Here is an 18,932-nt window from a genome sequence, read left to right as displayed (position 1 = left end):
GTCTCATCCAGAAAGGAACCATCTTTTTTAATCACAGATTTTTTTATTACAATACCTATTACTAAAGGCCGGTACACTCCAATCAGTTTTGACCTTTATCAAAGGCCAGAAGTTGAAGGAAGAGTGCGCGGCCTACGCAAATCTCCTTTAATGCCTTCACAGAGGCTTCATTTTTTATTTCCATTCCAGGCTTCATTAATCGTCTCTGCTTCATTTACCAATTGAATCTAAATGTGACTCATTTTACATCTCCCTCTCCTTCCTTCTCACTCTCTCTCTCTCTCTCTCTCTCTCTCTTTTTCACACTACGTGTCTTACCTATTTAAAATGAGACCATTCCTTGAATAATTACTTTTCTCATGCTGTGTACTGGGGTCAGTAAATCTATTAGAATTTTTTATAAGGTTATCCTCATATCCTACTCCCTACATGGCAGCTTTGAATGAAGATTTATATTCAGTGGAAGTTGCTCTTTCTCTCTTACTGATCAATGAACAGCCAGGTCCATTACTGAGGAAGAGTAACTGAAACTGATTGTTGGATTAAGGGTATAATAATAATAATAATAATAATAATAATAATAATAATAATACTGTAAGGAGCACTGATGGAGTTTCCTGTGCTTGTAATCTATGGCCTGCCATAATGCTTTGCCTAAACTAGCTAGTATGAGTTTTGATTTGACCTGTGAAAGAGTTACAAAAAGGAGGTAGTTAGCTAGATTGGGGGGCTGCATCCATGGTGGATAGGTTTGAAGGTATGGAAGGTATGCTTTTGTTTGTCTTGGTTTAACTGTAACTGTAACGATTATGAAACTCTTGGCTAAATAACACATTTGGTCACTGGTTCGGATCTACACATTTGAAATTGCTCTGCTAGTCTTCTGTGTATTTATCACTGCTGCTGTTTATGTTTCCTACTTTCAGGTCCTAACTCCCTACATGTACTGAATGGTAATGTGTTAGGTACGAATGGTAAACTTCTACTCAGTCTTGGCTTTCATAATCTTATACACTGCATTAACCTTCACCTGTCCTGGTAACCGGTGTGGGGCACTTTTATGTATAGATTATAGATTGTTATTACATGTGGAACTGTCTGGGGAATAGAAGCAGACAAATGGTGACTTTGTTACTTGTAAACAATGGGATCTATCTACTTCACACCAGATTTCTGGGGTAGGGGTATACAGGAATAAAAACACCACAATATTATTATTATTATTATTATTATTATTATTATTAATAATAATAATAATAATAATAATAATAATAATAATAATAATAATAAAAGTAATCGTTCTTTCATTATTTTTCTACTGTTCAGACAATACCCACGACACACTCTGAAAAATAGATCATGATGTAAAAACTTATGTGATTACGATCTTATATTGCCCACCACTAATGCACCATATGGACAAAAGTATTTGGACACATGCCCATGCCTTGTTCATTCCGAAATCAATGATATATATATATATATATATATATATATATATATATATATATATATATATATATATATATATATATATATATATATATTAATTTTGGAAGATTGCTGTGAGGATTTGATTGCATTCAGCGCCAAGTGTGTTAATGAGTTCAGGATGTTGGATGATTACCACTCCACCTCACCCCCAACTTCCCAACTCATTCCAAAAGTATTGGATGGAGCACCAACCATTCCCAAAAACACAATGCCTGTACAATTCACTGTAAGGGGTGTCCACAAACATGTGGACTTATAGAGTATCTGGGAGAAAATGAGTATCTGGGAGAAAAATTATATCTAATATAATAATATTAGATACAATAATATAATAATATTATACTACAATTAGTATACATACATACATGCATACTACTACTACTACTACTACAACTACTACTACTAATAATAATAATAATGCATTAGTATGCTCTGTGCAGTCTCCGGTATGCTCTCCTGAAAACACTCCTGCATTATATTTTATTGTCATCCATTATTCCGTGTTCAGGAGGGCTAGTTGGGATATAGGGCACATATTACTGATGACACACACTCTGCATCCCCCACACACACCCCAGAGAACACACAGATGCTACTGCTTTTTAATATAGAGAACCTTATGTTATATTCCATCATGCTGTCGCATTCGGTGGAAGCATAATTTTTGTGGGGAGGATAAAAAAAAAACACTGAACTGCCTGCCATGAAAGCAAACAGTACACTGCCCTCTGCTTTTAAAATATATTAAGCACGTAAATCATCAGATTACCTCTGAAGCCAAAGTGGATTTGGTGCATTCACATCAATTCTGGATGACTCGAAAAGATCCAGAATAAAACAGAATGAAGTATGAAATTCTAATATAACTGAGCTGCTATACTAACTACTTAATTGAGCGGGCTTGTGTGCATGTGTGTGTGTTACTGTAATGTCTTCTGCTAAAAGCTCCATAGCCCAACATTGACACCTGCTGGAGGAAGACTGTAATTCTTTGTAACTCTCATCAGCTCCTCTCTTGGCCCCAGCCTGAGGGTGGATAGTAACTAGTTCCATTTACTCAAATGCAATTTTGATGAATTTATGTTTCTCAGAACTTTATATGATAGATGCTGAGTATTCAATGTAGGTCTATTGCCAATGAGGCTTTAACTTGCGCTAGGAGTTTTAGATAGTAACCATACTCAGAGAGAATTGGTTTACTCTATTCTGCTAACCTCAGGTCCAATATTAGGAATCATATCCTACATTGTCTTGCATTTGTTTTATTAGGTCCACTTTTGATTGTTTGTGTGGTTTTATGTACAAAACAGCCCCAAAAGCAGCCCCACTGCTGGTTCTATAAAGAACCATGTTTGTAAAGGAGATGTGTGGGTGTGAAGAACCTTTAAATTGGTACATAACCTTTGCATCAAGTGATGATTTTTATAGACCTTTAAAATCTATTACAAACATTTTTATGGAACCAAAGGAGGTTCTGTCTTCTATGGCTTCGTAAAAAAAAAAAAAATGTATACAAACAGCTGTAGACTGAATAGTCAGATAAATGTAATGCAATGTGTTTTTTGTGGCCAATGCTTATTTACGCTCACTGTTAATTATTGGAACCGATATGGATAGTGCCCGTAGTTGTGCATGCTTTCTGAAAGCTTATAGATATGGATGGAGCCCTCAGCCCTCTTTTTAAACTGCCCTCTAGTGGATGTATTTCTAGAAGTATGTGGTCAGTGGCGGCTGCATCGTTTACAATAGACGTCTCATTTTCATAAGTAAATGGAGTATAAATTAGCCTTAACTGTCTATATACGCACTGTAAGAACAGGGGATCGAACAGTACTAAAGTATATCTACATCCAACTCTTTTCATTTTAAACACATGAGGGAAATGTGGCTGTCCATGATGTGGGCACTGTAAACTATTAAACGGTTACATAGCTCTTACATTATGACCACAGATGGACGACAGCAAACCGGATGTTTCATATTTTTTTTATGTAGCCGTGATGGAACATTGCTGCCACCGCCAGCGGCAACCTCAGCATCCCACAGCGACCAGCGGATCATTCCATCAAGTGTTCAAGCTTCCCAACTTTTGTCATCAGCCACAGTGGTGGAATAATCTGGATGGACACTGAATGCTCTCAGCTTCATTCGTACAGCTTCATATACAACACACAAAACCCTAAGGTCTTCGTACAGACCCTTTGAAATATCTGCATGTGTTCAAAAACCTTTTAAAAACATCTGCATAGGGGCAGGAATGGCATTGTTATACCAATCATGGAATCACCATAGCAACATAAAAGTTTACACCATCGTAACACTTTGTTAATTAAACCAATTATGCTAAGAGGCAAAGAACAACAGCATGCAGCATAAATGATGCTACTCAGAATAAGTGCTCATCTAAGTGAGACAAACAGCATAATAAAAGTCTACATCTCTGTAGTGGGTGAAAGAAATGGAGGGAGCTTTGTGGTCAGTACCTGATCTAAATGTGTCGTCGTTTTCTCCGGTTTGCCTTCTGTCAGTTCCTTATCTGGCAGCAGGAAGAATTCAGCAGCCGTGGGCAGTCCTGGCAACACGGTGACCAATAGCTGCTCTGGACTCACATCAGTGGCCTGTGAAGGAGAACAAAAGGAGTTTTACAGCAGTACAGAAATCAGAGTCAAAACAATTACAATGCCGTGTCTGCTCTGGACACTGCTGTCCTGGTTCACTTCTGAATTCCAACACAAAAGACTTCAAGTTGTTTGGGTCAGTGAGGAGATTTTCCATAATCTGCATGCTGCATGTGCTGAACTATGGCCCGAGGGTCACAAGTTCGCATTCTTAGCCATGCCACTTTGCCATCAGTAGCCAGAGTCTGAGAGAGCACAACTGGCCATGCTTTCTCTGGGTGGGTAGATGGCATTCTCTTCCCTCATCACTTTTGAAGCTGCCAGGCAGCCGACACGCCTGATGCTGCATTGGTGGCAGTTGGAAAAGAGGCGGTGGCTGGCTTTGCCTGTATCGGAGGAGACAGGTGTTAAGTCCTTATCCTCCTAGTGTCTGGAGCATTGCTAGTGCTAGGGGAAGCTATGAACAGGTGGGTTAATTGGTAGAACCAAACCAAGAAAAAAAAGGTAAAAATTCAACAAAATTAAAAAAATGAAAAATATTGAGAAAAAAAGGACTAGAGTAAGATATGAGAGAAAGAAAGAATAGGACCCCTAACAACCATGCAGGTCCTGGTAGACCACCAAACTTGCCATCAGATAATATTGGCAGCACTGAACACTTTCCTCTTTCTTGAGAGAGAAGAGAAAATCAAACTCTACTCTGTATTTCTGTAATTCAGACGTTTCTGTCCATCCTTCCACTGTGAAAAGATGACCCATTGATGTAGGATGAACAAGAATATTTTACTGATTAAAACAAGACAGAAGAAGAAAAACTGCTGCTGTTTTCAGACCAATAGATTGTCAACCCTAGAGTCCAGACCTCAACATCACTGAATGTTTTTTTGGGATGACTTTGGATGGGAAGAAGCAGAATAAATGGAAAATTTGATGGAAGTGTGAAATAAAAATGTATAAGTTGTAATAAAGGTAAAATGTGGATGCATTTAAAAACGGGATATACATGTACAATGCGGTTGAGGCTTGTGTTTTCTGCTCTTTTTTTAATTGATGCTGTAAAATATTATTTTGATGTTGGCTAATTGATTTGGAAATTAACTAAATAAAGGGCTGTTGTATAAACATGAGTTTGAAATGACAGTTAATTACATATAAACAGTCTGCTTGCAGACGCATGTACAGTTATACAATATGCTTGTCCAGTTCAATTTCACAGGTTGCAAGTAATAATTAGGAAGCCAGGAAACGGTTGAAAATAAATAAAGAATCAAGAACAAAAGCACCATTCCAAACTTCAATTGGAAATCAAGGTCTTAGAGTATGGAGGAATAATAGAGTCGCACAGAATCCAAGGTGTCTGAAGTCCAGTGTGAAGTTTCCGCAATCTGTGATGGTTTGGGGTACCATGTTATCGAATGGTGTTGGTCCACTGTGTTTTATCATGTCCAAAAGTCAACACAGTCATCTACCAGTAGATTTTAGAGCACATTGTGCTTTTATCTGCTGAAAAGCAAGATGTAGATGCAGATTTTCTTCATAGTATCAAATGGTTTACTGACCATGGTGTTACTGTGTTCTCCGAACCTGAAGCCCATAGAGAATCTATGAGGTATTGTCAAGAGGGACCAGCAATACAGACTAGCTAAAGGCCACTATCAAAGCAACCTGGGCTTCAGTAACATCTCAGCAGCGCCACAAGCCGACTGCCTCCATGTCATGATGCAGTATTCCTGGTAAAGGAACCCCAACCATGTACTGAGTGTATAAATTAACATACTTTGGAAATTAAAAAAAAAGTTATATTAGACGCACTATTATATATTTATCAAATAAAAAAAATCCTCCATCATATAATTTTGCATTTTTGATTTGATATACTTGTGTTGTACACACGCTGTATCTAATACACATTTTTGTCATTAAATATGAACATCCACCAGCAGAAACATAGAAAGCCACCATCTAGGCATGAGATCACTGTTAGCACAGCATCACATGGCCCACTCTTATTTCAGTAAATATAATAGAGGCACTGAAGCAATTACAACCAGAATGTAGACATTAGGTTCAGGTCAAATCACAAGGTTAGAGCGTAGCTACCAACCTTCTGCACAGCCCCATGTGTTCGGTTAAAAAAACTCATTAGCCACGTTAGGACTCAGCCAGCGGAGCGTGGCACACATATGGTCGACACGACTACAGCGGGTTTGGGTCTGGGAGCTTTTTTGGCTCGCCGTGACTTCTCCATACTTTCAGCATATGTAATCATGCATATTCAACATTTCTGCATTTCAAGGTGATGACAACTGATGACAAAAAAAGCAAAAGAGCTTAGAAGAGTATGATTATGTAACTCTATACTGCAACATACCAGGTAGCCTGAGAGGAATTCAGCACTGTGGCGTGAACCAAGGTCCTGCCAATTCAAGCCAGCATGAGATCCTGGATTCATGCTCTGTTGGTTTAGGTTTTGTAGGTTAACTAAGGGACATATGAAAGGAGCTGTGGTATAGTTTGGTTTCTCTGGCCCAGCTCATGAATACTGGTGAGACAGTTTTCTAGTCCTTTATAAGTCCATTTCCATCTTCAATAGTATTATATGATATTATATTATATGAAGCTTCATTAAGATCCTAAGCTTTCAATTTGACTTAAGCTTCATTCACTTCCATCCGGGATACTTACTAAACCTGGCTGTTAGCGGGTAAGCTGAATCAGGTGTGCTTGAGCAGGAAAAGCACAACACTGTTTAGGAATTTGGCCTTCCAGGACCGGAGTTCCCCACCCCTGCTATAAAGGCAGTAAGAGATTACATCAGCAATACCTTAAGGTGTGTTCCATATTCTGAAAAAGAGGTTCAGTCATCACTAATTAGAGGCTAAAAAGTTCAAAGCATAAGATACTGAGTCAGTCTGCATCTTCTCAGCACCTTTTTAAACTCTTATTACCTTGCCCATGAACTCCAGAAGACAGTGGAAACCGTCTATGTCCCAACAAGGTTTTTTCATGTGCATTATTATAATTAATAAGTAGTGATTATAATACTACTTATACTTATAATACTTACTTATACTACCTATACCTATTATACTACCTATAACTAGTATTCACTATTTTAACATAACAGACCTTTAATTATATAATCATACAGGTCATGATGAAAAACAATGCATTTAGAGATTCTAGAGAGTCTAATTTAGGCTTATTTTATCCACTTTTTCCTGGTCAGGGTCAGGGAAGGTCCAAAGCCTACTTGAAATTATTGAGTGCAAAGCTGGAATACAGGACACCAGTCCTTCGCAGAGTACCACACACAATCATTCATGCAGTCACACCTGGGGGCAATTTTGCATGGCCAGTTCACCTACTGTGTGCATTTCGAGAGGCAGGAGGAAACCACAGCACCCAAACACAATACACCGAATCCCTCACAGACAGTGGCCAGAGCAGGGATCAAACTAACAAGCCAACTAGTATTTCCTGTGTTCAGTGCAAATGACTAAAAACTCCAGAAATGCACCTAGTGTCAACTGGTCTGAAGTGTAAATAGGCTAAAGCTTGTGTATTTGTGCACTTTTCTCCTCCTTTTTTCCCTCTCCAATTGCCACCTTCTGGTTAAGACTGTCCTTTTACATGATGCAATAAGTGCTGGACGTGTAAAGGCTATCATGTGTTTCCATTTTTGTCACATGAAACCAGCCAACCACTTCCTAGGCTTATTTTTATTGTGTTATTAATGCAGAAATTACTATGAATTATTTGGTAATAGTTCAGCAAATTGAGTTCCTTGGGGCTCTATTTTAGGGCCTATAAAATGTTATGAGAGTAATTATGAGAGTAATGCAGATATGAGGGCAAAAAAACAAAACAGGACAAGCACAAGTGGTTCTTCGAAGGCATTGTTCAATGAACCCATTTAAGAACCCTAATTTTCAAGAGTGAAGGACTAGGATTCATTTATCTGGTTCAATCATCTTTAGAACCGTGAAAAGGAGATTTTTCATTTTCTAAACGTTCTAAAATTTCCAGCATCATAGGCTATTTACATGATCCAGCTTCTAACCATGCCTTGAAATGTCCATTTTATGTGAAGCTGTCAGCGAGCTTTGACAGATTTATCACATCAACACACTGCCCACTGCTTGTCCTTGTTGGTCAGAAAGAAAAATGTCCATGAACTCATCGAGCAGAGTTCAGGAACTCAATCTGGAATGGACTTCAGGTGTACAGTAGGCCTCATTTGTCACATAGCATCATAAAGCTCTCCTTCCCTTGGTTGCTGAAGTCACACGAAGTGTATCAAAAGGGAGGCAAGAATGAACGTGTTAATGGGAGAACATGATGTGTTCATTGCTAAACTGTGATGGATCCAGGGTCAGGGATGAGCTTTATATATGATTTAGGGAAGTCTTGAACTGGTCATAGCAACCTGCTTTAGATCAGTATGGCTTTTCATCCATTAGATCTCAGGTTAAGCTTATAATATTTGTCTAAACCCAATGGTACCAACAGTGCATCTATTCCTGCCCAAGTATATTTCAACAAGTTTAAAAAATTAATTTTGAATATTCACAGTCAGTGACGCACTTTATTTTTATGCATGGTTTTTATCACTTTGTGTCATTAGGTTACACTAAGGTTTGCTGAAATAAAAACAGAAGAAGATGATCTATCAGCAGGGCGCATTATGGTAAAACATTAGATGTTTTTTTAGTAAAATATATTCATTGTGTTCATTGTTGACATGTGTTTGACCTGATTCTAGCCTTTTTATTAGTGTGATGACAACATAAAGGGACTAATGATAACAGTAACAATAACAATGTGATTGGAATCACCTTTGACCAAAATGTTGTCTAGCATCCGTTGCCTACTGTTAATGAATGGTTGTGCACCAAGTAGCAGGTCAGGCCATCAGTTTATTTATATTTATGCAACAGTTTGAAAGAGACTATGTGAACAAACTGTGCCACTCACACTTACATAAACAATCCTTATTAATAAAAATGTAATAGAAAAGTTTTATTTCTCTGCAGGACTGAATTTTGCCAGGCTTGGGTTCAGATTAGAAATTTTGTGCAGTGGGTTGAATTGGGGCTGATTTGTACAGAATGTTCTTAGGTTGAATTTGGGGTTCACACCCAACATTTCAGACCCAAATAAAGGCAGAGTCTCAAGCCTCAGCTAGGAAAAGGTGGAAAAAAAAACATAAAGGGGCTTTACTCACTTGGACCATGGAGTTTTTGATGACTCTGCTAACGTCCAGCCTCCACTCGGCCACATCAGGATTGTGGTCATCCAGATTGGAGGAGAAGGCCAAAAGATGGGATCTGAAATATTCTGCAAATAATGGATGGAATAATGGATAATTAGAACAATAGAATATAATTTGTAAAATATAACATAAGGTATAATTAAATAAATGCAAAAATACATGACATGAAATAAAAAATAAAAATATAATTACAGTGATTTTTACTGACAAAAATCTAGACATGTTTCAAGACAAATATTCTACATATTCTAAATATTCTTCTAGTTTTTCTCTGTATAAGTAATGCAAGGTTATACCCCACCAGTTAGAATTATGCAAAATTACATCTTAATCATACAAGTTTTGTTCAAACTAGACCTGTCACGATAATTACAGTCACATTATGGACTTATCATACAATATATGGACATAACCTCAATCATTTCTGCTGGTCTCGATATTGCCTATTGTGTTTACATGCATGTTTACTGCCATTTATCTAGTCTCACTATTCAGTTCTCTTGTTCTCTTGGGTTTTGAGTATGTGACCAATGCGCACAATAACCAGTGCGTCAATACACACAGGGCGCCTCCATACACACAGAGCAGACTGCGGCAAATGAGCTTTTAAAAATAAGCTCGAAAGTTTTGACAGGCTCTGAAAATGAGCAAAAACTCAATCGTCCAAATAAAAATGTATTATTTATTCAATCATTCATTCATTCACTGGTCCTTAAAAAGGTGTAATTGCTTTATTATTTATTATATAATCATGTCAGTGGCATAGGATGGTCTTAAAATAACAATAAGTTTAAGTTTAAGTTTATGGCAATGATTTCTGGGACAATAAATTGGCTGTAACAGGCTTGTTACACTAAAAACACAAAAAATGGACACATCACAATCAAATGACATGTCGCTAAAAACAAAAGCAGAAACAGCCTTAAAGTCGTCTGATTTTTGTTGTCTGTCCACTAAAGGAGAATGAATCCAGGCCTGGCTTAATGTTTGTGTAAATCTGAGTTGTGGAAAAGCCTGTAGTTTATGTATATATGTACAAAAATACATTCCTCACTGATGTCTCAATTCTTCCCACAGCAAACCAAACAACGTGACATATCAAGGCTGCTCCGCTTGCAAGTGTATTCTCTTTGAGCCTTGTAGGCAGAGTACGGGTTTATTTCCAGGGGTGAGGGAGTGAGCGAGAGAGAGGTAGGAGTAAAAGCACAAGACCGCCGGAAGAATTCCCATGCTAGCTAGCTGTCAGCAAAGAGCCACTCACCGTGGACGGCGATGGTTTTCCTGTCTTGCAGGATGGTATTCCCAGCTGCCACCTGCACGGTGACGATGTTTATTCCCTCCCGCGGGAATGTGAACGCCACACTTCCCTCCAGTGTGATTACCGGCTGAGGGTATGTAAGCAAGGGTGAGAGAAAGACACAGATAGAGATTGACAGGAAAAAGAGAGAGGGCTGCATCCCATGAGAATCGCTTGTCAGTCTGGTTTGTGACAAAACGGCTAAATTTATTTATATGGTACGACACTGAAGAGAAAACACACACACACACACACACACACACACACACACACACACAAATACACACATGCTAATACTATTTTAACATCTTCATGTGTCCAATTTTCATTGCACATACTTCCTTACTATTGAGTGAGGTTGGGAAAACAAGAGTCCAGCACAGTACTAATTCCTCTGCTCCATCACACCCACTAACCTTGACATGCCTAACACACCTGCACCTATTCAGCATTAATGAGTAGAATCAAGTGTGCAGGAATCTGGCCCCTGCATTAGAGCCATCTGCATTGCAAGATTATTGCAAGACAGTTAAAACAGGCAGTGTGGTTTGATATGTGTGAAATTCAATTGTTTATTGGAATAGTATGATATTATTCATGATTCATAATAATACTATTTTAATACAATGGAGCTAAATAGCACTTAGGTACTGAACATTTTGTTTAATTTATATTTGAAGGTGGAAAGACTCAACAATCTTACTTACTATGTGTGTCTGGTTCATGGTTAATTAGTGTAATGTCTTAGTATGCTAAGGTGGGTAGCTTTATTTGATGGAAGGTTATTATATCTGTTTACAGTATCTCTATGTGTGTTATTTCAACTTTTATGCCTTTACTAGTGTTAAACTTCCTGTTCCAATTCTAAAATCTGATTGGCTGAGTTTACATATATATGACTGCAGTTGTTAAGAAAGGTTGTGCTTCTGATGGAATATAAGATGAGATGAATACACTTTTTAAATTCTTGGTCTTGGCTCAGACTGGAGTGATTTGTCAAAGTTCTGGTCTCTAACAAAACTAGATTTGTCCAGGATTTCATTTATTTTTATTTTTCTGTCACCTCCCTCACAATCCCCCGCTTTGGCAGAGAAATTCATCTTTATTACTTTGGTAATACAAATTTATTTTAGCAACTGCGTTACTAGACATTATATGATAATGAGGTAATGATATAAGTAATATAGAGAAGCAGACAAACAAAATACTACAAAAGGGAAAAAGAAACTGTAACCATAGCATGACAAAATAATGGGACTAATTATACTTAATGTACTGTATTGCTTAGTGCAATGTATTTATTATTTATGAATTATGAATACTGGGTTGCATAATAATATTATATGTTATTGTCCTATACTGTTGTTGACTGTTGAAACTGACAATTTACTATATATTATTCAAGCTTTTCTGAGCATAAGCTCATTTTTTAATTTTTTTATTTGCTCAGTCTTTGACTGCAAAACAAGAGAAAATCCTAATTTGATAAAAGTAAGAAAACAATATTTACTCAAATAATTCAACAGGTTATTTATTCAAACCTGGTATATATTAATCTGTTGTATAACTACACATAATAACTCTATTCTGTTTGATTTATCAGAACTAATTGTGGCTTTTTGTTATTGTACTAAATTCAATGGTCTGACAGGGAAAAACAGGCTTAAATGTTGTCTTGCTTTTTTTTCCTACTCCCTCCACCTCTCTAAGTCCTACGCTGAGCCTCACAAAGACACAGTGTGTGATGCATGAAGGCTGAGAGAGAGTACAGTACCTCTGAGTTGTTCCCAAACCACCAGATGTAGGTGACGGTTCCCACTTGGCTCGGCCACAGAACCGCTGTCAAGTTGACTTCCTTATTTTTCACCGCCACAAAGGGAGCAGAGAGATGGATATACTCCAGCTGACCTAGTGTGAAGAAGAAAAAAGAGCCATGAGGCAGAGAAAATAATTCTAGAGAAACAGGAGGGAAGAAGAAAAAAAATATTTTACAAGACAAAGTCGGCCCCTGAAATTCAAAACTAAACAGCCCTAGCAGAGAGAAAAAAATAAAGGACAAAGAAAAAGGGAGAGAGAGAGAAAAAAAGACGCCTTCAATATATTCACTGCTATTCCTCTCAGGGAGGCTTCTGCCATCTGCGGATGATTTTTCATCTCCGGCACATCGGAGGCAGCCGTTTCTTTCGCTCCGTTTCTGTGTTCTCAGGCACTGGATTGACAGATTGGAGGACGGAACTCTCCCTGATCAATAACTCAGCACCATGGCATCTGTCTGCCTCAAACACGCCTGGGATGGTCAGCTCAGTCAGGGGTGAGAGAGGGAGAGGGGGCGAGCAAGATATCCTATTAATGTTCCCATTGATTTCCGAGCATGATCTTTGTGTCAAAGCACAGGCCGACAAAAAAGAGAGCAAGTGTTTTCGGCTAGAGGACGTGAGAGCCTTTCTATTTGGAGAACACTCGCTTTAAGTCAGATTCATTCTATTCAACTTCATTTATGGTCATAATGTGTTGCAAAATTGTTTCGGGAGTCTTTCAGAGGGAACTCTGTCTATTAAGACTTAAAAAAGGCTTTAAAAAGTGAATGTCTAATACTATTAAAACATGCTTGAACACCTTGAGCCATAGGTTTAGTGTTATCCAGCTATTATTCTGAATGTTTGATAACTATTTGGGTCAAAAGGGTTAAGAATCAAGATTGTACATTGTAGCACTGTTGCCACTGTAACACTAATATTGTATGATTGCACTGGACTCAAGGACAGTTTTGTGAGATGTTTTGATAGTTTGACGTAACTTTATTTGTTGAAAAATGAATGAATTTATGTAAGACAGTCACACGTGCCATGTTATTTTCAGAAGATTCCAGGCTACTTAAATATGTCTGAATTTGAGATGTAAATATTAACAGAATTTAGATATTTGTACATATTTGACCATGTTTTGATCATACATTTACTTCACATCTGCAACTGGACTCATTGCTTGTAAAAAATAAAAACATGGTTAGATAGGTTAAGTATTACTGCTTGTTATAATTTAGATATCTGTCTGCAAGTTACACATATTTTGTTATGAAGCCTAGAATACCGTAACATAGGCTTGAACCATGCATTTATCTGATAGTTTGGGGTAATAGATCGAGTTCTACTTTTTTTTCTTTGTGATATCCGATCCAGTGAGATTGGCCAGTATCGGGCCGATATAGAAAGTGTATAACACAAAGTGGTTTGGAAAGGTGCAGGCACCTAGCTTAGCTTTGGGATCACTAGTAGTGAGTAAGCTGTACCAGAGCAGGTCACTATGTACAGTTTATGCTAGTAACAGAAACTAAACTAAAAGTCTGCCTCAGGTTGTATCCCTGAGATTTGACTCAGACTCGAGACTCTACTCAGATTTGCACAAAGTGACCTGTGAACATCTCTAGAAACAAACGAACGTTAGTATGCTTATGATTAGACTGTCAGTGAAGCTAGCTTGAAAGACTCAGATAGACTCACATGTAATGTGTAAGAAAAGCACTGCTGTCTCAGAGCCAAGGCTGTTCTCAGCTGTGGCGGACACTCTGTAGATTCCTACATTCTTGTAGATGTGTTTGATCCCGTCCTCGATGGAGCTCACGTTGGAGTATGTGATAGCATTACCGTCACCAAAGTCCACTGTGATGCTTGTCCTTGATCCATCACCCTGTTGAAAAACAGACATGACACTAATGAATTGAACATAATGTCAGTAATTGCATTAGGCATGCATCAAAAACTCGGTCTCTGCACAGAGTAAAACATCACTCATGATTTCCATGACATTGACAAAGCCTTATTATCTACAGTTCATCCAGCTAGTGCTTAACTGGCTCTTTTCAGAGTCTTGTCTTCGGCCACTAAATGTAAAGGTAAATGACATTTTCTGACAAACCCTTATTCTTTAATCATTTAAGCACATACCAGAGTTCATTCAGGGGTTAGACTTGCATAAAAGCTGATCAATTAAAAAAAACATATTAGCATTGCTAGCATTAGGCACAGATGCATCACGCTAAATGAGTCTACTGCATCCCTTTATAAAAGTCATATTAGCATTCAGATCATGCTCGTCTGTAGTTTGATTGAAATTGAACGGTTAGCATTGTGCAAAGGAATCAGGTTATTCTTGTTGGCCACATTAGTATTTAGGGTGAAGTTTTCATTTAGCATGTAGTGATGAATCACCTGCTCAAGGAAAACGAGGAAGGTGACATTGTGGCTCAGCAGGGCTGTGAGCTTGCCCTCGCTGGTGACCAGGTGGAGGCCTTTAGGGGCCTGGCTGGGGCACGGCAGTCTACGCGCCATATACAGGTCCATCACACCGGCAGTGCAGTTATTAGACACTACTTTCCTGTACCTGCAGACACACATTCACACAGAGAAAGGTATAAAATTAAATTTAATTATATTATTTATATTACGATGGACAATTAAGATGTCCAAGTCCAAGTCTTGCTAGAGTAGCAGAGCACTCTCGTCATCTCGACCGATCATCTGGTGTAAGGTAGACTGGATAGCGGTCTTAACTCAGTCTGGACTTATCATGATGTTCTGATAAAATTGAATTAAGGTTAATATCATCACTCAGTCTTGGCTTGTGCAAATTGTGACATGGACATTGTGAATAACCAATAGCTGGGCTCTCTCCCGCACCAAACAGGAAGGAGCAAAGACATTCTAGTGTATGATTAGCATAAGAACTGAGTAATGCTAACCATACAGTAGAAGAATTTGAAAAGACTCTGAAAATACTTTTAAAAAGACTAAAGACCTGCAACCCCTCCCCACCATCCATTAAAAAAGGAATTAAACACAGTGAGAGTGAAACTGCATCATTAGCATTACTCAGTTTTCATTTAAGGAACACTATACTAACACCATGTAGGAGTTCATTTTGTTCTTAAAACAGCTTCAGTTCTTCAAAGCATTGATTCCACAACCATTTTGGCATAGTTTTGTCATGTAATTCCAGCAGAGTTTTCAGCAGCACGTTCACTACTGCTACCTATCTCCCCATTCTACCACCTCCTAAAGTGTTCTGCTGTATTCAGAGCCAGTGTCTGATAAGGCTTTTGAAGAACATTGTTGTCATGTTAATAAAACCAGTTTAAGATGACTTTTGATTTTGTGCTTTTTGTGACATATCATGCTGTTGGCACCAAATTCTGACCCTACCATCAGTGTGCCTCAGCAGAAATCGAGATTCATCAGACCGGGATACGTTTCTCCAGTCTCTAACTGTCCAGTTTTGCAGCCTCAGCTTTCTGTTCTTGACTGAAACCTAGCTAAGTATGGTGCTGCGCCACAGTGGAAATACTGTGAGAGATACGTGGAATGAAAGCTCACCCAGTGCTGTTGAGGAATGTGTGGCCCGTAGTGCAGCTTCTAGACATGGAAGAAGGCTGAAACCAGAAAGCTGGAGTACACCGCCCATCTGTCCTGCGTTCATAGCCATAATCACTGCAGCACACATACACACACACACACACACACACACACACACCAAGATAGTTAGGAGTAGTGATAACAACAATGTGTGTTCACTCATAATAACAATTAATAATTTAATAATAACATTTGTTACATTTAAGTTTGCAAAATCTATACAGTTTCCATAAGTAATTTTAGCTGTGCAAATGTTGTGACCCATTCACAATTAAGTTATAAAATACTGTTTCAGCCCAGATTCTTTTTTTAATTAGCAGCATACAGCAGAATAGGGCAGCCAATCATAATGTAGCTTATTAACATATGAGTAACCAAAAGAGCCTGTTTAATGGTATGGAATAAAAAGGGTATAAACAGTTTTAAGACCCTGGGTTTAAAAATCAGATTACTGTTGGACCATTCAGGATACATTTTTCACACATTTCCCTCTTAACTTTTTTACTAAAAATGTTATAATTCATTTTATATACAAAATATTTTTTTCCTCAACAAAAAATTAAGGACAATTTGAAAAACTTGAAAATAGGTATTCTTAAATCATTTCTTAACCTTACACCAGCCAACACTGGGTCTTAGGCTGTAAGATTTCAGAAGATAAGATCAGTTTAAACATTTAAATATATATATATATACACTTAAGGAAAACTAGAGATTAGTCCATCATGTGTTTATTAAATTCTTATTTACTAAAATTGTGGATTGCTTGGTTTGATTCTGGTTTTCCACCATTTTTCTATCTGCTGCATGGATTTTAACTGAACAATTAAAAATGTTCTTTGCCTCGTTTATGATTAGTTGTATAATTGGCTAATATAAAGGGCTACGTTACAAATGGCTACATAAGAAAATCACAAAGAGTGTCTTAAGAAAAACTTAGAAAAATTGAGACCTTTTAAAGAGAATATTCGAGATTTAAAAGATTTTGAAATTTAAAGATTTTGAACGTAAAGATTCGAAAGTTTTCTCTTAGGAACGTTTTTATGAATTCGGCCCCAGAAAAGCATGTAAAAATTAAAAATCAAATAAACAAACAAAGAAAATGAAAATCAAAACAACAACAAAAAAACATTTCTTCTAACAATAAGATATAGTTCAGCAAACACAATGCTTGTGACCTAAAGCTTTTACCTAACCTTCCCTAGGTAACAGTGACAAGACCAAAACGTCTCAGCAAAACAAAGGACATCTTCTCACGCGCCAGACACGAGATCAGTCACAAACTCTACTGTGTTTGCCTTTATGATCTAGCAGCCAGACGACACAAGCTTAAGTTGTTTGTCCTACAATTAAAACCCAATGTGACTGCGCAGCCCTAGACGATGGGGACAAATTGCTGCAATTACGGCTACACGCTACACAGATGCGGCTGCGTTGTGATAGTTAATGAAAGCTATTACGCCGCCTGATTAATGTCTTTCAGCAGGCGCTCCAAGCAGTGCCAGCACCCGAGGGGCCTTAGGATTTGGGACGTAACAAAAAAGCAACATTAATAATTCAAATAATTCATGGGAAAACGAGAAAAGCGGCATTCGATTGCACGGTGGGGGAGCGGGGTGAATGTGGTGAATGGCTTTCAACTTACAAAACAAGCAGTTGTGAAGTCCTAGAAAAGAAGACATGGAGATAAATAAGGATGGTTTTGGAGCATCGTGTTACGGAACTTCCACTGACGAAAGTGATGAAAGAGACTAAAAGGGGTTAAACGTTACAAAAAGGATCAAATCTGCTGTGCTACTTCTAACCCAAGCACATTAGTTAATCTAAATAAATATTTGGAATATTTTTCTTTTTTTTACGCACTTTCCTGTCCATAGCATTTTTATAAGGTTGAAATCTGGGCTCTGACTTGGCCACTCCAAAGGGCAGAGTTTTTCATAAGCCATTCTGTTGTGGACTTGCTCAGGTGTTTTGGGTCATTGTCCTGTTACATTACCCAACAGCCGACACTCTCATATTAAGCTGTAGAATGTTTTGATACACTTATGGAATTCATCTTCCTCTCAATGACTGTAAGCTGGCCAGGCCCTGATGCAGCAAAGCAGGCCCAAACCATGATGTTCCCTCCACCATACTTTACGGTTGGGGTGATATTTTCATGGTGATGTGCAGATGTACGCCAGATGTAGCGCTGCATGTTCTTCTCAAATAATTCAATCTTACTTTACTTGACACTTTACTTTAGTTAAATACCAATAAATGCACATGTTTATTCAGTATTGTATTTTATCTGCTGATACCCGCCCCTCTCGCACATTTTTTATTCTTATTCTTTATTACTGCGCAGCTTTTCATCTCTGGTTAGGTTCAAGGAGGCATGGCTCATATACGCAAATCCTTCTTTTGCAGAGTAAACTCAAAAAGTTTGAGTGTTTTTTATCTCAAAGTAGCTCTAGTTCACACGTCCAAACTCATTTTCTTAAGAAGACACCTGACTACCAATTAACTTTTTAAAGATCATTAACTAGGGTTCACTTAAGGGTTCACATACTTTATCTACTAGAACTATGTGGTTTTTATGGTTGATCTCAATGAAGACGTGAATAATCCGATTTTTTGTGTTATTATTTTAAGCACATTATATTTGTCAATATGCTTGACTTGGATTAGGTTCAGATCACATTTTATGACAAATTAATGCAGAAAACCATACAATTCTAAAGGGTTCACATACGTTTTCTTGCCACTGTATAGACCTACAATATGAGTAAAATTCTAATCTTATTGTGACAAAACTATCTAGCAGAGTATATCTGCTGTATCCTGCTGTAATATCTACG

General features: G+C 37.9%; 1 protein-coding gene across 3 annotated transcripts in view; it reads right to left on the bottom strand.

Moving 5' to 3' along the window:
• sorcs1 (sortilin-related VPS10 domain containing receptor 1) overlaps positions 1 to 18,932 on the bottom strand; it is a 262,548-nt gene that overhangs the window by 7,557 nt on the left and 236,059 nt on the right. For all 3 annotated transcript variants that reach the window (XM_072656709.1, XM_072656708.1, XM_072656710.1), the window contains exons 17-23: positions 16,054 to 16,167; positions 14,893 to 15,064; positions 14,185 to 14,371; positions 12,459 to 12,592; positions 10,649 to 10,772; positions 9,340 to 9,452; positions 3,978 to 4,112 (exon numbers count right to left, since the gene is read on the bottom strand). In XM_072656709.1, coding sequence (XP_072512810.1) covers positions 3,978 to 4,112; positions 9,340 to 9,452; positions 10,649 to 10,772; positions 12,459 to 12,592; positions 14,185 to 14,371; positions 14,893 to 15,064; positions 16,054 to 16,167 — 979 coding nt within the window. The remainder of the gene's footprint in view (positions 1 to 3,977; positions 4,113 to 9,339; positions 9,453 to 10,648; positions 10,773 to 12,458; positions 12,593 to 14,184; positions 14,372 to 14,892; positions 15,065 to 16,053; positions 16,168 to 18,932) is intronic.

This window comes from Salminus brasiliensis, chromosome 15, assembly GCF_030463535.1.
Source record: "Salminus brasiliensis chromosome 15, fSalBra1.hap2, whole genome shotgun sequence".
In the NCBI taxonomy this organism is placed as follows: Eukaryota; Metazoa; Chordata; class Actinopteri; order Characiformes; family Bryconidae; genus Salminus; species Salminus brasiliensis.
This window is presented reverse-complemented; position numbering and strand designations above follow the sequence as displayed.